Here is a 25,123-nt window from a genome sequence, read left to right as displayed (position 1 = left end):
CTGAAACTCAACTTTATCCCTTGTTGGTACTTACATCTGTGCTAAATCTCATCTGACAAAGATTGTATCTTCCTAAAATGTGTAGCCTAAAGTCAGTTCCTCTCTGCACAATTTAATTTGCCAGCTCTATTAGGCTTTTATCACTTCTCCCCCCCACACTAGAGGAAAAAGCGGAAGATTGAAAAGCCACACGCATACACTCCGAGTTTATTTGTAGACTGCTTTTTAACGGAAGGCCAAAAAGAGAATCACATTTACACCGTGGGAAGAGACTTTTGCTGCAGGGTTTTCCTTGGGAACCCTGAATGATTTCTGTTTCCCAGGACTTTCGATTACAGGATGCAATTTATGTGAATAGTTTCTGCAATGTGGTTTAGGCAAAGCAGTTAAGCGGATGATCACAGCCTATGGAAAATGATTCCAGACATTTGTGACTGACACTGTGCTGTCTGAATTACATGTCTATACTCCAATGTACACCTCTGTGTGGAGTTTCAGAGGAACCCTACACCTAGCCCAGGCTCCTCAAAACAACCACAAAAAATTACAGATCTAGCTGGGAACTGGGCCCTTCTTGTTCTAAATGCTTCCAAGAGAGTTCAGGTTCCTAAGTCACATCCTTGCTTTTGAAAGCCTCACTTGAAAGAGGAGGGAGGGTGCTCACACCATCTGTTCTATGCTCAAATTAGACACCTATGTCAAAGGACAGACATAAGGATCTCATTCTCCCTGCACAGTCAAGGGACAGGCACTGTTCATGGCTCATAATTTAATGGATATAAGTAAGGATACTTCCCAAACAGCATGGCTATATTCACACACTATCCCATTTCCTTTCCTTCCCTTCCCTCTCACGTTACTAAGAGCCGGGTTGGGTTCTCAGAAGTTGCTCTTATTTACTGAAAAGTATCAGAAGAGCAGCAGATGCACATAGCTGCATTTTGTCCCTTTGAATAAAGTGATCCAGTCAAAGAACACCACAAACACCCACTCACCCTTCTACTGCCCAGTAAACAGGATCTGATCAAACAAACCATGTCCCATGTTCTGTCTGATCTGCTCCTCTTGGATCAAAAATGGAGATAACCACTCAAACCCAGATTAAACTCCTACTCTTCCACCTGAAAACCTACACCTTGCCCAGCCACTGCTCCTCTCTCTTCTCTGCACTGCTGCAAAGCAAAAAACAATGCCTGACAAAGTGCATTTTTCCTGACACTGGCAAAGTGCTGCACTGCCTCTAGATCATTAGCTGCTGGGTTCTGAGGGATCCTGCATGATCACTGGCAGGCACAACTGCTACTGCTGCCAGTGGAGCCAGATAGGCATGGAGCTGTCAGAAGGGGGATGGGGATTTTCAGAGGAAACTCAGAAAGGCTTCTAAGTCATACTGAAATCTGCCCTAAGGTACCAGCAAAAAAAAAAAAGTTATAAAAATCACAGGCTGTGATCTGTGCTGTAAAAGAACTGCAGGGTCCATCAATTCTCAGTCAGTAATAAAAAGTTGAATTCCAGCCATACGAAATTGTTTTAAAGTGCCATGAGACTTAAACTCCCATTGGAAAGCCCCGGAGGAGGATAAATCTGCTGAAGAGATCATTGTTAGACTGAATGAATTCCCAGCCCCGTCATCCTACTGATGGGATACCTCCTGGGCTAGAACTGTTGCACTTCAAGTGCTCTGTTTATACATTTCTACAAGCGACAGCGAAATACACGCCTCAAAAGGCTGAAAAAAGCACGGAGGAAAGACACTTACTGGTGGTTTGCTCTCCAGTCAAAGGTTTGCTCTCCCTGTCCTGGTTTACAGCAAAGATCTTGAAGAGATAGGTTGTTCCTGGGATCAGGTCAATGACTTCAGCAAAAGAGCTCCTGGTGATGGGCAGTCTCTGGCCGTGCTGGCCAGGGCGGTTGACAGGGATCACCTCCACCCGATAGCCGGACACTTGGCTCTGGGGTGGGGTCCACATGATGGTGATCTTGATGTCAGAAACCTCCACAAACTGCAGATCTCTGGGGGAAGGCACTTCATCTGAAAGCACAGGGGTACAGTAGTTGTCAGAGGGAGTCCTTAGCAGGAGGAGAAGCTATAGGTTTCCATGCAAGGGAAAAAAAAGTGAATTTTGCTTGAAGAATGGCTAGCCCAAGAATATTTACCAAATTAAAACGTCAGGGTAACCTTACTGTAAATATGCCTACACATGTCCCCAGACAATATTCAAGCAGACTACAATTTCAAACATCACTATCTACTTTAAAGTCTATTATGTCTTCAGAAGGTATCTTGCTATGACAGAAAGAGAACTGAAAAACCAGATGTAATATGCTACAGAACTTCAAGTATATGCAAAACCAAAGCCTGAGGGGAAAAAAAGTACTCCAGAGATTGGAAACAGTAACCTCCTTCTAAAATTAAAAGAGAGGATTTTAAAAAACCCACAGCATGTTCTGAATGTCTATGATTAACTTGAAATCCACCTTTTATAATTAAACAAGTACAGGGGCTGATCTGGCCTTATTATAGTCAAATGCAAAATGCAGTTCCCTCAGTGCTGGGCCACATTACTGCACCCGTGAATTCCTGTGTCTAAATTAAATTTCTTGAGACTAGGACTGATACTGCCCTAAGGTTAACCAGTGCACATTTTTGGAAGATGCAGAAGCCAAACCATAAAATCATTGAGCTGAGTTCATTCCTGGTGAATTCCCATTTGCAAACACGTGCTTGCAACTTGCAGGACCATCAAATTCCACTGCTTACCACATCAGATCCCAATTCTTTCACTATCCCTTCTTTTGGTTTGGTTATTCAGTCCAACTGGATACTTAAAAGAACCCTGAAACCAGTAGTTTTTTAAATATTGGGTGCCTCAAGTTTAGAGCCTATGGTGGTGTTTTGGCACATCAGTCAATGCTGAGTAATCTCCCATACCCACTGACTGCAAAGGAAAATAATGGGTAGGACTGGAAGGGAGAATGAAAAGTCAGGTGAACATTTGAACATGTGTTATGGTGCCTGAGTACATAACCCTGAACATCTGTGAGCCAAGTACTGGGGCAAAACAATATACCAGGCACTTCAGGAGATTTCTTAGTAGGATTTCCCTAAGATAACCTGAGAAACTGATCTCTCTTCTGCAGATAATTCAAGAACTGCCTGCAGTCCAATCCCTAGGAATTACAATCCTCTTAATGCAGAGTGGTGTCTTGACTGCGTCAATAAGTTCGATTTTACTACAGAACTTCAATACCAGTGAAATTTACAATCCAAACCCACAAAACCATAACTGAGTTCATTTAAGCATTCATTCAGCTAGCAACAGAAATCTCAGTGACTGAAATCCAGAACACGAGCATTACCTGTGCGTGGGACCCCAGTGGTTTCCTGCTGGATGAAGACAGGAGTGCTCTCCTGGTTTTCTTCCACTGCATAGATGCTGATGTTGTACTGAACCCCCGGCATCAGGTCACTGAGTGTTACAGAGGTGGCAGTGTCAGGCAGGTTGAGCTCTGTGCTGCTGCCTTCCACAGAGGGTACGTAGACAATCCTGTAGCCTGAAGCAAGAGAAATATGTAATCCTCAGCACAATCAGTAAGCACAAAGAATGCTAGAAATGAGGGCTGAACTGATCTCGCTACTGAGCTTTGATAAAAATAGCCCTGAACTTCAGCAGGACCTGTGGCCTGCCCGTGCTCACGTCCCATCTACAGACCACACACTCACAGCACCTTCCCAAAGCACAGTCTGACCTGGGTTAGCATATTTCTGAGGTCTGACATGTGGATTTAGGCATGTACAGTTCTCATGCTCCCTATGGGATGGTCTGAACGACAGATACAAATATAAGGTCTTGGGGCTTGTTTTTCTTTAACACAAATGCAGAAGGAATTGTTTTGCATCCAGCTTTCTGAATTGCTTGGTTCAGTCACTGAAGCGAAGGAAATGCTAAACTGCCCATGTGCTTTCCAGCTGGTCTCTCAGACCAGACAATTTTGCACTAAGTTTGTCCCAGAGTTATATCTCATTTTCTTTTTCACCTACACTTCAGATTCTACCAATAAAGGAGAATAGGTGCATTCCAATTGGACAAACCTGTGATTGGAGCCTGTGGTCTGCTCCAGCTGATGACAATGGATGTGTCATCCACACTTTCCACTGTGTGCTCGGGAGGTGCATCAGGAGCTGTTTAAGGGAATAAACAGAGGAGGACAGCAAGTGTGAGGATAAGAGGTAACCAAAAATTCTTGAGCAAACAGTAACAACAGCTTTCAAAGCACAGCAAGAGCCACCCACACATACCTGTAGTCTGTGAAGTAGACAGGATCAGATTCTGCTCTCCTTCTTCAGAGATCTGATAGACATTAACAATATACTTGCGACCAGGAAGCAAGTCAGGGATGTTGACAGAAGTGGCTGTGCTTGGAAGATCTGAGGAAGGCAGGGGAGAAAAATTTAATTTAGCAGTTCCATCTTCTTGCTTTCTCTGCAAAAAAAGTAATTGAGATGTCTGTTCTAATCTGGGCTGAAGCACAGTCTTCCTGCGACAAAACAACAGTTTTTCTGCACTGTCTTCAGTTCACCTCAGAAGAGTTGTGTGGAGAGTTGGGACCAGCAACCAAAGGCAGGAGGGCTTGATGTGGGATATGGTAGGGCAGCTTGAGCAGCAGCCCCCTGCACACTGCAGCCATCTCAGCTGAACACTCATTTCATATCCTGACTGTTGCATTTTCAGTACAGAAATATATGGAAAAACTTTCACATGAATAGGTTATGTGGAAACACTGACTCATGAGTGAAGAAGAATGACATTATGAGGGCTGGTGAACTTCTCTCCCTGCTCCCAGATGTCCACCTACATGCCAGATGTAGAAAATTCCCCAAGAAGCAGCTCCTTGCTGGCCAGACTGAAGCCAAGCATCTTAAAGGAAACTGGGAATTGCCTTTCAATCTGCCTGTAAATCTCTGTCTGTAGACAGATGAGCTCAGGAGCTGCTTCACAGCACAGCTCAGCTGTCTGGGCAGAAAGAAAGGTGGTGACAGTGCTGGCAGCCCCCATGTGAGCCACTTCTGCTCAGTGTCCAAGCCTGTGAGTTCAGGGGAGCAACAGTCCAGGGAGAGTTATTAGGTCAGGAGATTGCTACTCTTTTTGTCAAGTTCTTCTACCACATTCATAGCCCAATAACTAGTATAACATCAAATATCTGAGGTGAGATATTGCTATTACCACTGTCAAGATAGGAAATTAGGAAAAAGAAGTTAAGACGAAATTACATGTGGTACAAGGGGTCTAGAGTAGATGCTGGAAAAGCAGTTTCGACTCCTATGTCTGAGTCCAGGCCTTTAACCAGCTTCCCAGCTCAGTTAAGCTGTCATGTTATCAAAGATGGAGAAGATTTGATCCAAACAAAACAACTGACAGAGCAGAGTGGAACATGAGATATCCATGAGACAACAAGCAGCCAAGAGAGGGCATTTGGGAATGATTTCTCTCTGTCCGTTCTGATGGAAGGACAAAGGTAAGCCAAAGGAAATTAGCCAGGAGGCAGGTTCTAAAAAACAGATTTGGTTCTCTTCTCATTTGCATTGCTGCTCACTTCAGGATGCTGTGGAAGCCAGTAACTTTACATGATTTCAAAAGGAAAAAGAACTGAGCAAATTCATGGAGATGAAAAGAATAATTATATCTACCCAGAGTTATTACTCATCCACTGCTCCTGGCTCAGGCAGTTTTCCTCTGCAGAATTCTGAGACAGTATTCTGAAGGGATATTGCCATATACTTGCCTTGTTCTCTTACAGCTCTTAATGGAGAAAAGACAATGAACTAAGTGAGTTTTTCATCTGAGCTGGTCCTGCCACTCTCATATCCTAATTGAATCCTACTGAAAGACAGGGAGATGCTCAGATGTTTACACCAGCTCTACTGACTGCCACAAAACAGCAATGCTCTGACTGTGAGCAATGCTTTGGTCTGGCACACTCCAATTTTGTCTCACCAAGGTACTGTGGCTCATCACCCTCCTCGCTCAGCTCATACTCAACACGGAATCCAGAAACGGTGTCAGAAGCAGAAACCCAGGAGACAACAAAGCTGTTGGATGTGATTTCAGTGACAGATTCTGAGGTAGCAACCACGGGAGGAAGAAGAGTTGTCTCTCCTGAAACAGTGTTGCCTGCAAGAGAGAAGAAACAGAGGTTGCATTAAGCATCACTACTTTTGTGTTAACTGGGATGCACAAAGCAAGGACTTAGGTGAAGGAGATTAGGTTTTCCTGGATTCAACTCACTTGTCACTGCTGTGGTGCTGGTTGTGGTAAAATCAAAGCGGGTGACTTCTTTGTGGCCATACTGCTGGACACTGATGAGCTGTCCTTCATATATCACACCAGGCTTCAGGCCTGAGATGGTGTAGGAGTTCCGGTGGCCAGGGATGGTGGCTTCCTTCCACTGCCTTCCAGAGTTTTTCTGCAAGAAAATGGACACCCAGATAGTGAGAGACTCCCTAGGCTGCAAGCAGGGGGATCTAGTGACCTAACCTGCTGTGTGGTTACTAATCACTGTAGTATTTAAACAAAGGTATGACTTGAATGGCTTTAATGCACAGACAGAATCAAGTCAAAGGAGATGAGAAAAGTATGCCAAGAAGCAGGACTAGTGGCATTGAGTTATTAGGTTTTACAGGAGTAAATTAAAAACAACCTAGCTTTGAACTTTACCCTTTAAAAGGAACATTATTTGTCACAAACTCAACTCTTTCCTTCATCAAAAGCACAGTAAGGCATGAAGTAGTGGCTGGAAAATATATATTTGAAGGCTGTTCATAAAAACACTCTAACCCATCATCTGAAAACAATATACAGAAAAGTTCTTCCCTTTTACCCTGTGTTTGAACTCTATGGGAAGCTTTAAAATAATGCTCCATCCTCTGAGGTTTGTATTCCAGTGCTTTAAAGTCCATTTCATTCAGGCCTTCATCCAAGATACACTGAAGTCAGTAAAAAGACTTGAGTGCCTTGAATGGCTTTGGATCAGGGCCTTTATTGTTCTCTTAATAACAGGCACCATTGAGGTACTAATGCTCTTAATCATTAAGTGGTCTTTTGTGAAGCTGTACTCAGGGGAGCTGGAACACAGCTGATCTGCGTTGGTTAAACCAAATCATTCCTCACAGAGGAATCAGCCAGCAAGCAGTGGTTAACCAGTTTTGGTTTAGACTTTGGAGAAGATCGGAGTGACTGTTTATTTAATCCTACACTGAGCTGTTTATGATTTCACATCCTACTCATTTTTACCTCCTCATTAATAGAATAAAATGTATCCCAGTTGTCTCTGGATATGCATGTTACTAAAACAGCATTTCTTTGGATGAAGAAGCTTCCACAAGGATTTACATTCCTAAGGTAAGGAAGGATATAAACTTGTCTGCTTGCTGTACTTAGTGCTTTGTTTAATAAAATACTTTATGAACACAGCAACCACTGAAGTTCAGGCAGGAAAACATTTAATTGTTAAACAGCACTGGCTCTTTTTGATGCTCAAGAGTAGCTGTTGACCTCAACAGGACAAAGACACTGAACAAGCAACTCAAGTTTGCTGAAAGTGTGTCAACCACTTCTTTCAGACACCAGAAAAAGCCAAATAAAGTACTCTTGATGAACAAATGATGGCAAATGTGGCACTCACCGGTCTCCAGCGCAAGATGTACTGGGTGATGTGAGACCGTTCAGGAGCATTCCACTGGATGGGGTGGGAGTTTGGCTGATTCGTGCTCTCTGTGATGATCACCTGAACAGGCCCAGTTGATCCTGAAAAAAAGAACTGCCAGTTTTAACATACTGGGGATGTTGTGGAGTCACCAAAAAGCAAGAAAGCTGCACGGCTCACATAGTATTTCTATACACGGAAAATCAGTTTTATTGCCTTTCTATCCTTAATGCTTCATTTCTACCTAGAAAACCAGTGAATCACAATATATTCTGTGGGAGAGTTAATCTGCACTGCTTGGGTCCATTTCCTGTGAGCTATCAGTGAAATGGAAAATGGGAGAGGTCTAGTACAGAAAAAGTCTGTAAAGCAAAGTCTTGTTGTTCAAAGAGATGGAGGGAACTTCTCAGCAACCATTTTCATCATTGATATTTTCTGCAATGGCAGCAGGGAAGCTGATAAAAAAACATCTGCCAAATCTGGGTCTAATCATGCAGCACGGTGAGGGAAAATTCCTAATCTGACATTGAGTACACCCTGAAAAAAAACCACTAATCTTCTATGATTTGACTAAATTTCTTCATCAGTTCATTTGAAACATTGAATTTTCATAACTCTGTGGAGGACTCTGCAGATAGTGAGACTTGTCTCCTGCACACAAACCCCACCAGAAGGGCTGGTGGAAGTCCTGACACAAAACAGGCCCATGAACTCAAGAAAATACAAGTTCTGCAGTGCTCTAATGCTTAAGACTACTGATTGCATTCAGCTAGGTCAGGCTCAGGCCTATTTTCTCCATAAAGCTCTCCAATACAGAAGGACAGATTTTACAATCCCACGGGTCTCCTTTCAGTCCCTCCCAGCCCCACTGGGGAGGTTTCACTGAACACTCAGCAGCACTGTCCTCATGTTAGTTCTCAGAAAATCCCAGCAAAGAGATCCCCAGAATGTACAGGAAAGTGTTTTAGCCATTAAATAGCTGCACACTCACTGCATTCCCAACATTTCTAATAATAATTTACCTGGACAACCATGTAACATATATACCTGTTCCCCATTTAAGAGGATTTCTAGAAAAACAAACTTGTGCCCACAGGCAGAAAATTTCAAAGCTCACCTAACCCCAAACCTACATTCAGAAACATTAGATTTGGTTTATTTACACATTTTCAGTCACTCTTGTGTCTAAAGCAGCCCAAAGCCCTGGTCTCCAGGCTAGAGGCATGCATACTTCACATAGCTCAGGGAGATGTTCGTTTAAGCAGTCTGACAGGACTCAGTGAAGCTCAGCAAGCCCTAATACTTCATCTTATTCAGATTAAGACAGTGGCAGTTGCAACCTCAAACAGGAAAGTAGAGAGGTTCCCCTTATGTTCTGTTCGGGGAACTGAAGCTGAACAACCAACAAACAGGCATTGCCCATCCCTATAAAGAGTTCCTGGAACTGCCTGGACAAACAAGAGTTCAAATATTTAATTTCTTTGGGGCACTGATCAGGAAAAACATTTCATTCCATGGTGGATTTTGCTTCTGTAATGAGCAGAAAAGGAAGGGCTACACATATGTGAGTTTCAGGCAATATAAGCTGAAGATTACACATGTGATATCACTAAATACCAAGAGGCAATGTAAACCCAAGCTGTTGTGTGCACTGAAAGGCACTCTCTGAACTAACCCTGGCCTCAGGAATAGCTGCAAATAGCTTGGGCCCCTCTTTATAACCCCGACACCTGCTTGTGTCTGCCAAGGGACAGGGAAAATCTCTTCAGTTTTAAAAGGAAACCAAAAGGCATTAGGTACAGAAACCTGAACAGTGATGCGTGGGGTGGAAAGCTAGCTTTCCTCAGGTCTTACTCAGCAGGTGAGTTCATTTTCTGTTGGGTTTCTTACCTGGGTAGGTCTGCAGAGGTTGGCAGTGCCATTCTCCAATCCCACGGCCATAGCAATAGCACTGGTATCTGACCCCATGGACATACTTCTCCCAGGAGTCTCCAATTTGGTAGAAGGTGCGGGTTTCCGAGTCCTGGCACTGGTCTGAAGGCACAAGAGAGACGGTTCACCACTGTGTGTTACTGAAACCACACTGAAATATCTACAGAGGAAAGCTCCAAGAGACTTTGGCACAAAGAAATGCAACACCAATGTTCATTTGCAAATATACATAAAATGTATACAAATGTACATTAAGTGGCAACAGAACTTGAATTCCAAATCACTGCATGTATTAAGTTAGATATTAGGGGGCTAATTCAGCTGTGATGCATTTCAGTGGGGTGTTCCTTCTAGAAAGGATTTCATCCACTCTGGAGCCCAGTTCTGCTCTGGCCAACTGAGCTCATCTCATCCAAAGCTAAACCATGCTGCTCTCAAGGAGATCAAAGGCAAAAATTCCTCCTGCCTTCAACAGAATTCATTTGTGATTTAAAAGTCCCACGAATTTTCAGCAGAATCTTTCCCTATTTACCATTGTAGAAACCAAAGGGGGACAGATCAGATCCTGAAATCAGCTTAACTAGTGTAAATACAGCACAGTACAGCACTTCAGTACACCTTCTACTCTGACAACTGCCTGTATGCCTGGCTCAATGGAAATTCTCAGTGAGAACTAGCATTATGTTTGCTTGGATAAATAAGAGCTTTGTTTAGAGAGAGCAAACAAAATTAAAACTTTAATTGTACCTACATAGAAAGCTGAAATCATCCCCCCACCCCTTCCTTCAAACTAGTAATTTTCAGGAGCTTTACAATCCATGTTCCTTGAGTAAACTCGTACAGGTATTACTGTAAATAAAGTAGAACTTCACAACTAGTAATTTCCAACAGATTTTCTTGGCAATAGTTTGAAGCTCTCTTGGACTTAGTAATTGCAAACCAAACAACCAGGTCTTATCTTCCAATCAAGGTTTGCTAGGGAAGGGGGGGGAGGCAGAAGAGATGAAATCTCCTTGCTCCTGAAGAGAACCATGATGGTTTTAGCTAACCTCCAGAGCACTATTAACATGTGCTCTCATCCTGAGCTTTCCCTCTTTGCCAGAACAAAGGGCAGCCAAAAAATCAATTCAGTCCAAGGTAAGTTAATATGTGCTGGTCTCCTTCCTCAGCTCAGGGAGAAAACTCCAAAAGATTTTAGGATAGAGAAAGGCAAGAAAACTGATCCCAGCATCAGTGCCCAGCTGCACGTTTTATCAGTGTTCAGGCTGAGAGCCCTGCTCAGCTGACAGCTCAGGTACCAGAATCCAGCCAAATCACCACAGCCTGGGAACCTGCTACACTTTAGAACATAGGCTGGCCACAATCATGATTCCTCTGTGGCAGGTGTGATAACCCAAGCTTATGTTCTTAAATTAACAAATGCCCTTTCACTTACCCTCCAGCAAAAGCAGTGCTGCTTCTATTTTTGCATTTGTACAATTCAGGACAGAAAGTGGACAAAGACTGGGCCCAAACTCACACACCAGTTTCTCCATACCAGTTTACACAGAGAGCCACAACAGGTGTTTGGCAAGTGGGGGCAGCCAGTGACTCACCAACAGGATCACACTTCCATCTCCCCCGGCCCTGGCCAAAGCAGGTGCAGTTCAGCATGTGCCCCTCATCATGACGCTTGTGGAAGGTCTGGTTCACATCATAGGTGATGCCATCCACAATGCACTGGTCTGGGGGAGAGAGTAGAGAGTATCAGCAATTGGTCTAAGTATTAAGAGAGAACCCTTCTGCTTGGGACATCATTTCCTCTGCTTGATCACCACACAGACTGACCATGACAAGCTCCATTCCAGCAGAAAGGAGCCCTCCTGTAATCTGTGACCCTCACAGTGCTGCACACACACCCCTGCTCCCGAGTTCATCTATCAGCAGTATGCAAATAAGCAACACTTGCAGAAAAGAGGTCTGCAGGACACAATCCAGCTACAGAACTGCCTTGTTGTTCGTTTGGACAGATTCCACATGTGAACGAAAATCTAAACCACCACACTGATTCTCCAATCATCTCCTCTGAGGAACATCTCAACTGAAACTCCTCAGTGAGTACTGCCTCAAATCACTGGAACTACACAAGGAGAAAAGGGCTGCTCCAAATTTATAAAGATATAATGAGGAAGCACCAGCCATTCTCATGATGTTATTCTGTCGGGTATCTCTGCTACCCTTTGTAGTGATCTGAAGGCAGAGGCAGATCTATTACACACACAAGATGCTGCCAGTGCCTACCAGTCTACTCTTCCCTCAAAACCCAGCAACCAGACCCCATGCTTTAGTACAATGGTATCACTCTATTAGGTTCAATGTCCATCTGGGATCTGGCCCAGAATTCCTAAAGCCAGTCTAATCACAGCAAGGAGCAGAAAGACAAAACAAACATGAAAACCACCCCAGAAGCAAGTTGTTTTGTTAAGTGGGACCCAGGAGACCCAAGTTCAGTTCCGGAGTCACCTCTGGATCATCTGTCCTTGGGGAAGTGAGTCCAGGCTTTCATTCCCTATCATATTTTCCCACACCATGGGCACGGCATCAGGATAAACCAAGGAGCGCTCAGACTCTCCTGCAGGCGCCAAGGTCTGGCTGCTCTGTTTAAACAGCTCTACTCAGATAACCTTTGCCTTTTGACAAAGCAAAGTATCTCTACCCTCTCCTCATCAAGAAAGACCACTTCCACTCCAGAATGAACTGCAGAGAACTAGCTGTGTAAGTGGAAACAGGAGTTGCACAGACCAGAACTTTGAGCAGTGCCTTTCTCACTGTTCTGAAGGAAACACATTAAAAAAAACCCTTCCAAAGCCCTTGAGTGAGCCTTTCCCTATAAATTATATGCCATTTCAGCAGTGGTGTTAAAGAGTCCTTTCTTGGCCTCTTGACAGCAACCCCCCTCCTTTTCCAGACATGAAGCCAATGCTGTGAGCTAGCTGTAGGATGATCAAATGTCTGTGCTTTTAAGTCTTCTTTTTTTGGTATTGCTTAAGTACTTCTCCACTTGGACCACTCATACAAATGAGTAAATAAATAAGAATAATCTCCATGCTTTCCTGCCAGCTTTTCATATAGATTAGCCAGCAAAAGGCTAGTTCAGCACAGAGGAATTGAAAATTTCACTACAGAACAATAAAACAGAACAACTCCAGACTAGTCTGAAGTTTGAAAGCAGAGCTTTGTCTGTTCTTGAGGCAGGGAGGTGCCTATACTGAGCTCTCTGTAAAATCACAGTGGTGCCAATTCCTAAATGTAGACAAAAGGAAGGAGGGATAGCATGATCAAGATCATCAAGGTTTGCTTCTGCTTGAGCCTGTAAAGGCTGGAATATACTTTTCCAGCACATAACAAGCAAAGAACTTCACAGCTCCTCTAATTCCCTTCCTACTCCAAGGAGTAAACTGCAGTTCTTGAGCCTGGGCTCAAGCCTGCAACGACAGAAAAGCATACCAATTTCTCCCACCTGGACTAAAGTGGTGGTATCAACATGGAAATCAGTACCTCTGAGCTGTGAATAGGCAATGCAGGTCCATTCTCCACGGCCATTTCCTACACAAGTACATCTCATCATGTGGCCCATGTCGTGCTGCTTATCCCACTGGTCCCCAACACGGTACATGACACCATCATTGGTTGTGCAGATTTCTTCATGGGCTGGGTGAGAAGAAAGCAGGAGGATATTTATGAGGCCAGAATTTACAACATCTTGAGGACTGAGACCATTTGCAATACCCCTTCATACCACGTAGTGGTTTCTGCATCTTAACAAGGAAATTTTGGCACCCACTCCGGTTTAGGTTCCCCAGCAGATCTCCACCAGTTTGCACATGCTGAGGAGCATGCCTAGCATGCTTTGTAGCAGAGAAGGAATGAAAATTGCCTTCTCCCAACATTGCCTAAATCTCTGCTAGAGGTGGTCAATGGGGGGAAAAAAAAGGACAAAACAAAGCTTCAGAAATGCCTTAAAGGGCTCTGGGCTGGGACACAGCTCACTGGAAGTCATCAGTAACTGACCAACAGAGAGGTCTTCACTTTCCAGCTCGAAGAACCACATACAAGTGCTCCACAACCCCTTTATGGCTCTCAGCCTTACCAGCCATGGGGCAGAATCCAAACTTCTGGTCAGCATCGTAGTTCTCGGTGGTTCCACACCACTTCATGTTGTCCCTCCGTCCCTCAGAAGTACAGTCGGTGTAGTTGCGGTTGTTGTACAGGAAGGGGAAGTGGCACAGAGCACCATTGGAATTGCCACCACGTGTCTGGACCAAAACTACAAAAATGAAAAGAAAATAGATGCAAATGCAGCCTTTGCACTCTCTCTTAGCATGCATGAAAGAGCTTGGAAAACAAACCACTAGCATTACTTTTTCCCATGTGTGCCCTGTATATAATCCACAGGCTTCTTTTCTTGCCTTTAATTAATTCAGATGTGGAAACATAAGCTTTGCACGAGGTCAGTTCAGTTCAAGCTTTGCTTTGGAAGGAGCTGCAGAGCCAGCCATGAGAACTCCTGGGAAATAGGGAAAACTGAAGCTTACTTTGTGTGTTTGGGAAGTAGCTCTGCACATCCCTTCTCCCAAGGCCTAGGGAATGAAATAAACTCATAGCTCTCAGCATACTGGTATTATCTCACTGGAGCTATTTCCCAGCAGTGCCTTTCAGCTCTAAGGGAAGCCTTCACCCTCAGGAAAGAGTTACAGTTCAGTTATGTACAACAGGGCAAGCCAAAACCTCTCTGCAGGCTGGAAGCTTCATGTTTTGCAAGCAGCAGTGGAAAGAGGGCTGTAATCTACCTGAACTAATCACCTCTTGAGCAACTCTGCTTTACAAATATTGGTGAACAAGAAGACATTTACTGAGATTTTTCTCCATCACATTTCTCTTTTCCACAGTGTATCACAAGAAGCCTCTCTAAAACTTGAATGTGTGCATGGACAGGGACAGTGTTTTGTTTTTCATTGGGGGGCAGGGAGGGAGGGGAGGGGTTTTATTGTTGTTGTTGCTTTTGGGTGGCTGGTTTGTTTGTTTTTTTTAAAAAGAAAATACTATATGCCCATCAGAGAAAGGCTTGACTTTTATCAGGAAAAAAACAACCAAAGTAGAACAGAATATTTTTAGAAGTGTCTATGCAGTGTAAAAAGCAGCATTTTCATGGCGGAACATGAAATACTCTTTCCAAGGTCAGATCCCAAAGAAGCTGCCTGGACACTGCTCCATGGATGTCTGACAGGCACTCCAGAAAGTGCAACCACACAGGTAGATGTGTGCTGCAAAGGGAACACTGACCATCCACAGACAAGAGGGAATGCTGCTGCATTAGTCATGCCCCAGCTCTTGACTGGTGACCACAAATCACATGAAGATCACTGCTATATATGGCAGCCTGGCTAGATAGCCAGGATGGAGGGAGTGACAAACTGTACTCCATGGATATCCTCCTCTTTGCAGCCTAATATGGGCATTACTTGAAGCAATTCACCCAAGCAAAGCCAAAGATAAGCATCCTTTGGGCCAAAGCGCCACCCTGACCAGGTACTCCCATTCTAAGGTCAGCTCAGAGGAGAGAGAACAGGACTCAAAGGGTACATCTGTAACACCCTCCAAAGATGCCAAGAGCACACAAGTGCTCTGTCATCAGGCAGCCCTCCTTTCACAGCACTGCCTTACTACCTTAAGTCCCTCCAGACTGCTGGAACTGGTCAGGCAGCCTGTTACTGTGTCCTCTGCTCATTCCTCCATCCCTACACCAGGGTCACATGCATGTGAAGACCCTCTAAAAGAAGAGCTCACCATTCTGCTCGGTACAGAAGGAGTATCTCCTGTCCTGCTCGAAGTTGGAAGTGGTGCTGCACCAGAAGTGTCCATCTGTGCGGCCTTCGGTGGTGCAGGAATAGAAAGTCCTTCCATCGTAGGTGAAGGGCAGGACACAGGGTTCTCCATCAGAATTGCCACCATACGTTTGGGTCACAGCTTCAAAAAGAAAAATCACAGCATTAGACTGCAATCCCCAAATGTCAGGGCTCTAAAACAGCCCTTCCAGGCCAAGTTGCTGGCTGCTGGGAACCCACACTGACTGCCATGGACCCAGGCCAATACACACCAACAGGCAGCTCCACAGCTGTGGCATTTTTTTACATTCTTTTCCAAACATATATTATCGCAGCTCCATTTGAATAAAGTTATTAATGCTGCTCCCCAAGGGCTCTGTTTCCCCTCAGCAGGTTATATATAGCTCACTGGGAAACATTTCTGCCCTACAGAACGAGGCTTTGAATAACCAAACCATTTCTTCCCCCCTTGCACCTTTCTCCAGTATGCCTTCTTCAGAGTACATTTCTGATATGCACACAGAGGGTTCTACTTGGAAATTACACCACAGGACAGCCCTAGAGACCTCACAGGCGTGAACAGGCACTACACACCAACTCATACCTATCTCCTGGCAGCTGACTCCGTTGCCCAGGCAGGTGCACAGCATTTGCTGGCTGCCCTGTGTCTTGAGCCACTGCATGCCCACGGAGTACACGACGCCGTTGTCCGTGATGCACTGGCCGTAGGGCTGGGGCTGGGGCTGCTGCGGCTGGGGCTGGTACAGCGCCGTCTGCACGTTGGTGATGCTGGGAGAGCCAGAGCCTGTGGCACAACACGAGACACAAGGGACACGTGGCGTGAAAAGCTCAGCAACAGAATGCTGCCGTAAAATGCTGAGATAATAAAACCTGGGGCACTCCATCAGATGGAAGGCACAACACTCTTAAGCTTCCTGAGATGCAGTTAATTACTCCATTTAGCAATTTTCAAAATTAGAAGAGCAACTCCCCCTTCTGCTAATGACAGCCTCTGGTTTCCAGCCCTGTAGAATGACTTTAGAAGGGATTTAGAAACTGCTTTTCAAAGGAATTGTGAAGAAAACCTTTTTTTTTTTTTCAGAAAAAAAAAAGGTTAGTTGAAGGAACTGCAGAACAGAAAAATCAAGATCAGTGACAAGACAATAAAAAATTACCAAGGAAGTAGCGAGATAAGGCAAAAAGGATCAGTTTTGAATTTTTCATTAAAAACAAGAAGAATAAACTGAAAATGTATTCTTTTACTGGGCAATTTTAAAATTTTGAATCAAGTTTTTGGCACATTATCATTTGGAATAATACTGAGAGGCAAACAGGCTTTTTGTTGTCTACATCATATCAATTTCTTGCTAATGATTCCCACAGGAACCTCCACAAATTCAGCTCTGCTGAAATAGGGGAAATAATAATGGAAACAAAATACTGGCACCCTTGAAGTGTTCTGCATTTTGAAGTTTAGACCTTCTGAGAATTTGAAGTTAACCCAATGGAGTTAAAGGTCATTTACCAAGAAAACTTTAGTGCAGGCACTGCAGGAAAACAGAAGTTCTACATTGCATTCACTGATAAGAAACCCAGATCCTTAAAATGACAAAAAGAAAGAATTTAGGAGCTGAAGATTTAAACCTTGGGCACAAAAGATATGCTCTCTGTAAACTAGGCAATATTTCATACCGAAATTACAAGCTCTCTCACGTACATGTATTAGCGTTGTATACATTCCTTGACATTTTTGGGTTTTTAAAGCTCACCCATTAGTAGGTGTATTTATCATGTCAAAGAAACCAGATGGTCTCAGTGGGGCTTAAATTAAGGAGATTTCAAGAAAGTTACCCTGAGGCAAATACATAAAGTTCAAACATTAACTTGGAGTGCCATGCTCCCAAGACAAAGATAGCTCTTGTGGATGCAGGGCCCTAGATGTGATTTACGGCCCTGTGATTGTGCAGGCAATCCCATGTGTATGTGCCAGCCCCATTCGTGAACGGAAACAAGGTATCAATTGATCTTCTCTCCACACGCACAAACAAGGAGCATCTCCTGAACTCTGACCCTCTCTGCTGCTGATCGTTCCCAGACAAGACTCTGAAATACCTGAATTAGGATGGAACAATTCAACTCCAAGTCCTAACCTGTCAAAACGTGCCATTCATGTTCCCTTTCCCTACGTTCCATGCCACGATGCCCCACTTACCAGTGCTGGTGGTGTGCAGGGCCGTGTGTCTCTCGCATTTCCACTCGCCTCTGCCGTTCCCGGTGCAGACGCACTGGAGCAAGTTCCCACGGTTATCCTTCTTGCTCCAGTTGTCCCCAATTCTGTAGGAAGTCTTGGTGTCGTGGTCATTGCAGCGATCTGTGTGAGGAACACGACTCTCAGCTGTGCCTGCTCTGGGTGGCTTCACTGGGCAGTTTCTAGCACTCAGCCACTAACTCTATCAAACAAGCTCATACTTTGAAGACTGAATTAAAGGCCCACCTCATTCTCTGGAGCCCACCATTGCAATTCCTACGTGCACTAAAGCCTGCACTAAACCGCACAGGCTGAGAGCATCCCAAATTTCCATTCATTTCCAGAATTGCTCTTTCACTTTGCAGCCGTTGTCAAAAAGCTACTTTTTAAAGTCATTCTAAACCCATTCTGTCCAGCACCTTCAAAGCTTGTTTTAATGCCCCCTTTTTTTCTTTTAAGAAAAAAATCAGGAGTCTTTGTAGCTGGGTCATTTCATACTACACAAAGGGTACAGTTCAATTTCAGGGCTCTCTTTCATCTGGAAGGGACTAAAACCTGTTTGAGGACAACATGTAAAATCCCACTTTTCTTCCAAAACAAGCCTGCATGAAGCTGCAGTGAAGTTAACACAAGCTGCTCAAGTCATACCAGGAGTACCAGACTTTCTAAATCTCTTCAATAACCCACAGCCCGCAATGAATTGAGTAAAAGGGTTCAAAGGACAGCACAACAAACTACTTTTGTCTGGATGCCAGATCCACATGGATTAACTAGTTCTTCTTCCATTACAACATTTTACCTTCTTATTCAAGGGAAACTTGATACAGTGGCTCAAATATAATCATGGATCAATGAACACGGATTTATGAAGAACTGTGGAAGGACATATGCATTAAGCCAGATTGCCACTGAGAGAGCACAGGGGATAGAATGTGAATGCAGAAAACATGTTACTGATTCACAGTGCTAAAATGACCAGAAATTGAGCATTTGCCAGAAGAATGGTAAATTGGTGAGGTATTCATCATCCAATTTTGCAAATGTGAAAAAAACGTGTCTCATGGACACTCTTCTCAATGAAAAGCTGAAATGTCACTGAAGCAAACAGCTGTGATTCTGAAAAATGCTGGCCATAAAATATATATAACAGCAGCACCCACTTGAAGTGTTAGGCCACTTTGTGGGCTAGAAGTATCATTTTATATACATAAATTTGAATTTCTCTATTCAAATGTAATTGGAAAACAAAATGAAAAATGAACAGGTCATTAAATTGGAATTTCCCCCATGATACAACAGGGCAGACCTCAGTTATGGAAAGAAAGCTACTGCCAAATACATTTTATTAGTAATAATAAGTCCTCCAAAATTCACAAACAACACATTCTGTTTTATTCATTCCTATTTGACAGCTAATGATTTTTCCTTGTATGTCTTTAACAGACTTAATATTGTCAAGGCTGGGTTGATTTTTACAGCTTATTTCTTGAACAAGTCTCTCCAGATCTTCCATTTTAATCTCAACTCTCCTTAGTGTCTTATTCTTACATGTCTGCTGTTTGTATCAGCAAAAATCCATTACTTGTGTGCCCCGAGGCAACTGAAAGACTACAGAAGAGTTTCTCAAACCTTGCATAACCAAGGTGTAAGGTACAAAGTTAAATTTTCTTGAGGCAACTCGTGTAAGCCCGAGATAGGAGCAAGCTCTGTGGTGGAGCTAACAGGACTGGAATAGGAGGTCAACAAACAAGCAAGATTTTGGATTTTAAGGGCCCTGTTTGCTTTGCAAATACAAATAAAATGGGAGTATTTACGGTAATGTCCCTCAATGAAGCAAAAACTTTAAAAAAACAAAACCACCTGTGCTGCTGGAGCAGGAAATGGGGTGGGAAAAGTGATAGGAGATGGTAGTGCAGGCAAAACAAGCCCTGGTTTAGCTGACACATAAATTAAAACAGTAATAGAGAGAAAGAAACAAGAAAATATTTTAATCTTGCAGATCCTGCTGTTGGAAAGGGTATTTAACTTTAAAAACTCCAGACTGTACCTCAGAAGGCTACCTGAAATAACAGAAATAGGCATCCTGGGCTAAACTCTCTGCCATTTTGTGGGCCAAGCAATTTCCCTGACTTCCTGGGAGATGCTTGGCTATGGCTCAGCTGACATGCAGGTTCCTTAAACCCTTCTCTCTCCATGAGATTAAATCCCCAAATAATCCAGGCACCTCTGACGCCAGCACTGATCACCAGCTCTGGGGGATGTTCCCAGACTGCAAATGGTGACTGGGGCACCACACAGGCCTCTCTTCCCTCAGAAGGGTCTGCTTCCCACCACCTCCCAGGGCATGGCCATCCCTCTCCAACTACTGTTAGTTGCACAGGGCAGATGAAGGAATAACTTTCCTTTCCCATGCAGGATGAAAGTAAGTAAGAAAATAAATGAAAAATTAAGTAAGATAAATAAAACAGAGCAGCCAGCAGTTGCCAGGCTGGCACTTACTTCTGGAGGTGCAGGTGATGCGGCCGCTGCCCTCACCGAGGCAGGTGCAGTCCACCATCATCCAGCCCTGGTAGGGCTTCTCCCAGGTCTCTCCCACCACGTAGGATGTCCCGGCTGTGTTGTCGTAGCATCGCTCGGCTGTGAGGGGAGAGTGGATCAGAGCCCACCCAGGGCATTCCCACAGGGGGACACCACAGGGAAGACAAGGAAAAAGGGCCCACACACCCTGACTGTGCTGAGGGAGGAGCACGGAGCAGCCACTTACCCACAGGTTTGCAGGTCCACTCGCCCTTTCCATTGCCCAGGCACACACACTCCAGCATGTACCCGCCTGTTTCGTGGGGCCGGCGCCATGTATCGCCGATCTTGTAGGACTGGCCACCCTCATGGCAGCGATCTGTGGTGGGAGAGAGGGGAGCCGAGCTGAGGGACGCATCAGGAATGGCATGGTGGTCACAAGGGCCACCTGGCCAGGGGCAAAGGGGGTCAGCTGGGGTGGGGCAGCAAGGAGGGGGAACAGTGAGGAGGATGAGGGGGGACATAAGCCTGTAAAATGGTGCTCCATCTTTCCCACTGGCACCCGCCACTTTCTGTATTTCCCAGGCCCTGTCCTCCTCCCTCAGCTAACTTCTCCATGTTCCAAACCACAGCCAAAGCCTGGCTGGTGAAAAGGGAATGCCAAGAAGTGATGAGGTGCTGTTTCTCCCTCACACCCTGTTCTCAGGCTGAGGGCTGGTGCGGGAGGTTTTGCCTCCATCTTGTTGGAAGTGATGCCCCTTGGGCTTCTCTGTGGCCATTCATGAGGGACATGGTGGCCAGGACAGCACGTGGAGGATAAGGAGGTGCTTGGTGTGACAGGCCAGTGGGAAATCAGATCTCTTGGGTTTGGAAAGCCTACCCTGGAAAGGCAGATTCAAGCCCAGCAGTGCCCCACAGCTCTGAGGCAGCCCAGGCTGAGGGAGGGAAGCACGGTACACTGCAGTTTGCAAACACAGGGCTCGTTTCTTTGGAAGAATACAAGGAAAAAAAAAAATAGCAAGAAAGAAAAAACACCCACATCCCATCATTTATTAAGAGCCAGTAAAATGTTCTGTGGGCTCATTTGTGAAAGCAGGGAATGTAGGAGTTCTGAAGATTGATTCAAAGCCAGTTGCAGTCAGTGAGACTCTCCAGTGAGCTCTAAACTAGGCTGATGATGAGGAAACAAGGCTGCTCTTACACTTGCAATTTCCTTACTGACTCTTTCTTACAACACTTATCATCCCTGCCCAATAAAATGCCATTAAATTCAGAGGGGCTCCAGCTCTATTTTAATGCTTTATTTTTTTCCCACGTTACAATGATGGCTGGTTTCCGAGTCCTCTGTGGCAACACTACTAGGATCTGCCTATGTGTCTTAAACAAGAAACTGGATACTTTTAAGAGCAAGACTTTTCTCAAAAGATACCTCAGAGACTTTGAAATCTCAGCCTAAAAATCCTTACACACAGCAATCTTCCTCTGTGCTCCCAGAAAGTTTAATTATGAACTAAAGGGAAATTGTGAACAATTCAGTGACTCAATAAGGAAAGGATTTCCAGACAGAGACGTGAAAGGGGAGCTGGGGAGAAAGGACCAAGGGAAGAGAGAGAAGAGCAAGAGGAAAGTATGGGTCAGGCTAGTGAAAAAGGAGTTGCAGAAACACATTAAGCTGCTGTCTGGATATCAAATCTCAGCTCCCTTAGAGACAGGTGTTCAATGATATTTTTGGAGGATGGAGGACTGGCTCTCAGTTGGCATTTATTTATTATCATTTATTCTAAGTAGTCCCATTAATGCTGATGGTGTTATTTTGACTCACCAGCTGCAGAGCAGACTTTTTCCCAGTCAAAAATCTACTTTCATAATTGCACCTGTGTATTATATACACTCTTGTATATAATAAATTACTAATCTGTATGGCTGGACACTAGCAGTAATTTTTGGCCTATGTTTTCTCACATAGCACTTGACCCCTTGAATAAAAGAGGAGTTTGGTTGTGTATGTACATGGGGCAAGGACTTTCAGTTTCAAAGCTTTAGTGGGCTTTGGATTAAACCCCATTCAACTTTAGCTAATAGGCACTGGGAATATTGTGTAAATTGCTCTGGAAAATATGACACGAAGGAACAATAGCTCTAGGAACAGGCTCTTAGTTACATACTGGCAATGGTGCAGCTGATTCTCCCACGTCCAGCTCCAATGCAAGTACAGTCCCAGATCATGGAGTCCTTGGGGCGCTCGTAAGTCTCCCCTACCCTGTAAGTGGATCCAGTGTATTTGTCAAAGCAGGTCTCTTCAGCTATAAGGGGGGGGAAAAAAAAAATTAAAAGAAAATCAACTTCATGTAACCACACCAGTAACACATACAGTCAACAGAAACACATTCCTTGCCTCCTCACACAGATACTCCTTTTTTTCTGGAGAAAAATGTCTATGAGTCCCCTCTTTCTTCATAGGATGAAACAGCAGAGAAAAAGTTGGATAAAGTTTGCCCCCTCTCAAGGTGCCCATGATGCTGAATAACCTCAGATACCTCTTCTTCCCTCCCTCAGGGAACCAAAAGTTGCACATGACAGGCACGCCTGAAAGCATCAATCCCAGCTGTTTGAAGCCAACAGTAGAGAAGACAGGAGGGAGCAAACAACCCCTGGAAAACTGTGTCCTTTGTCACGCTAATCCTCCTCACTCTGATTTAGCAAAAATTAAGTAGATTAATCCCAAATTCTGCAGCACTCCCACCAAAGTCAACAGCAAAGTTCACTACTTGTGTATTGCCCACACTCATGCCTGAGTAAGTGATTACAGAACATCAGTGCTGCCACCAGACTCAAGATGTGAAGCAGAACAACTTTCTTCACTACTGGGCAGATAAAGTTCACTGTGTCATAAGGAAAACTTGCTATTGAACTTCAAAACTGTAAAACTTGGGAATTTCTGCAGAGGAAGGAAAAGTAAATTGAACCCTCTTTTATGAAGTAAGGGGACTGAGCACTCCTTAAAATACTCCAGCCGTGAGGCAGACAGCACACGAGCCTTCCAAACAGATGGCTGAGATGCTCACATCTGTCTTACATGAACACTGTCAGCCAGGAACCAGTTTTTCGTCTCTTCTATCTCCAAAGCAACATAAAGGAACTACGGCAAACCAGTGGCTTCAGACCAATAAATACAGATCAATTGCATCTGATAATCTGAACTACGCCTAATCCTGGAGAGATGCAGCCTCCAGCAGACCTTGCATTTAAACTTCTTTCTGTTCCCTAAACTTCTTCTGCACAGACTAAACAATCTCATTTTACACTCAATTATAGAAGGCTCACAGCACGGCAAGGAGGCTGCAGAAAGTTGTAAGTTGAAATATTTTTAAACAAGCTGACGACACTGCACAGCTATGAAAAGTTGGGGTGAAGCAATCAGAGCAGAGCCAGAGCTGCAAAGTGACTCCAGATTTGAACTTCCCCGTGAGAGTCTAGGAGTCAGTTCAGTTCATTATAAAGAAGAGGCTGGCTCCAAAATTAATGTTTAGATCCAATCCTCCAGAGAGATGAGTGATGTTTGGCTCAAGATTCTGGTGGCAGGCCCATCGCTAATGAAAAGCATTTCTTAAAATCCCAAGCCAGATCTTCAGTGTAATTGAGTGTAGATCCCATTACTGACCCTAAGTACCAAACTTCAGCGGAAAACCTGGGCTGCCAGCCCTAACTCGTACAAGGCTTGGCTTACTCGGCACCAAAAGCCGTGCTGGGGTCTCGATGCAGACAAAAGGGGCCACCAACTTACGTTCGGGCTTGCTCTCGCAGTTGAACCCTCGGCTCCCACCATAGCAGGTACAGACTAGAGTGTTTCCCAGGTAAGTACGCTCCCACTGCTGGTTTATCTGATAGTACCGTCCATTGTCATAGCAGGTCTCTGGGGGGAGAACAGGCGAGGGAGGAATGGGGATGCAGAGGGGGAACAGAAAGCAAAGTTCGGCGTTACCGAGGGCAGCAGCCGGGAGGGAAGGGGCGCGGGGCGCACACGTGTGCGGGTCCCGCCGAGCCGAGGCGCGGCTAAGGGCGAGCGCGGGGCACAGACAAAGCCCCCCGGGGCCACCGGCGCTGCCGTGCCAAGCCCCGCGCCGTGCCCTGCCCGGGGGCGGTACTCACGCTTTCCCTGCGCGGCGGTGCCCTGCGGGAGCGAGGTGGTTTGGGTCTGCGCTTGCCGCCGGCTCTTGCCGCCGGCTCCGCGGCGATGTCCCCCCACCGCCGCGGCCCCCAGGCAGAGGGCGAGCAGCGCCAGCCGCCACACGGCGCGGCCCGGCATCCTGGCACGGCTGGGCTCGACACGGCTCGGCACAGACAGCCCGACGGACGGCACGGCGCCGCTGCCCGGGCTCTATATAGGGCGGGCTGGGCGGGAGGAGGCGGCCGCCGCCGCCCCAGCGCCCATTGGCCTCGGCGCCGCCGGGGGCCGGGCGGGGGCCGCCACCGCCCCGCCGAGCCCCGCCGGGTGGGAGGCCCGGCCCCCCTCAAGCACAGCGGCCGTGCCATTTTGTAGAACATCTGGCTGAACAAAATGGCTATTTTTGAGGGTAGAGGCAAACTTTTCTTTTTTTCCTTGGAGCAGCGCTGCCTGTAAGCGGATACTTCTCCCTTCAGGAGGAGTAATGTTCTGCACGGGGAGAAGGTGAGGTGTAACGTAGGGGTTGGAAATAGACACCCTGAGTGATGTTTTATCTGCTGCTGGGAACTCAAGGTTAAAAGCTTTCACACCTCACTTGGAAAAATCGGTGTCATTGCATTCCGTTCAAAATAAATTTAACACCCTCTTTCTCTGATTTTATTTCTTGCTGTCCAAAATAAACCCTGAGAACAA

The 25,123-nt window shown here is 45.2% G+C and overlaps 1 protein-coding gene across 7 annotated transcripts in view; it reads right to left on the bottom strand.

Annotated features, from left to right (window-relative positions):
• The window catches only part of FN1 (fibronectin 1), a 52,007-nt gene extending 27,394 nt beyond the window's left edge, over positions 1–24,613 (bottom strand). For 4 of the 7 annotated variants that reach the window (XM_048310340.1, XM_048310339.1, XM_048310342.1 and 1 more), the window contains exons 1-19: positions 24,415–24,613; positions 24,050–24,178; positions 22,431–22,568; positions 20,513–20,644; positions 20,248–20,385; positions 17,713–17,871; positions 16,105–16,305; positions 15,463–15,642; positions 13,766–13,942; positions 13,174–13,326; positions 11,232–11,360; positions 9,595–9,738; positions 7,684–7,805; positions 6,288–6,465; positions 5,997–6,173; positions 4,301–4,429; positions 4,094–4,183; positions 3,361–3,555; positions 1,760–2,032 (exon numbers count right to left, since the gene is read on the bottom strand). In XM_048310340.1, coding sequence (XP_048166297.1) covers positions 1,760–2,032; positions 3,361–3,555; positions 4,094–4,183; positions 4,301–4,429; positions 5,997–6,173; positions 6,288–6,465; positions 7,684–7,805; positions 9,595–9,738; positions 11,232–11,360; positions 13,174–13,326; positions 13,766–13,942; positions 15,463–15,642; positions 16,105–16,305; positions 17,713–17,871; positions 20,248–20,385; positions 20,513–20,644; positions 22,431–22,568; positions 24,050–24,178; positions 24,415–24,571 — 3,001 coding nt within the window. In that variant the 5' untranslated portion in view covers positions 24,572–24,613. The remainder of the gene's footprint in view (positions 1–1,759; positions 2,033–3,360; positions 3,556–4,093; positions 4,184–4,300; positions 4,430–5,996; positions 6,174–6,287; positions 6,466–7,683; positions 7,806–9,594; positions 9,739–11,231; positions 11,361–13,173; positions 13,327–13,765; positions 13,943–15,462; positions 15,643–16,104; positions 16,306–17,712; positions 17,872–20,247; positions 20,386–20,512; positions 20,645–22,430; positions 22,569–24,049; positions 24,179–24,414) is intronic. The other 3 variants (XM_048310343.1, XM_048310344.1, XM_048310345.1) reach the window with 2 other exon arrangements.
• Between the last annotated feature and the right edge of the window lie 510 nt (positions 24,614–25,123).

The sequence above is a fragment of the Corvus hawaiiensis genome, chromosome 7 (assembly GCF_020740725.1).
Source record: "Corvus hawaiiensis isolate bCorHaw1 chromosome 7, bCorHaw1.pri.cur, whole genome shotgun sequence".
Lineage (NCBI taxonomy): Eukaryota > Metazoa > Chordata > Aves > Passeriformes > Corvidae > Corvus > Corvus hawaiiensis.
The sequence above is the reverse complement of the archived record's forward strand: the minus strand, read 5'-3'. Positions and strand labels throughout refer to the sequence as shown.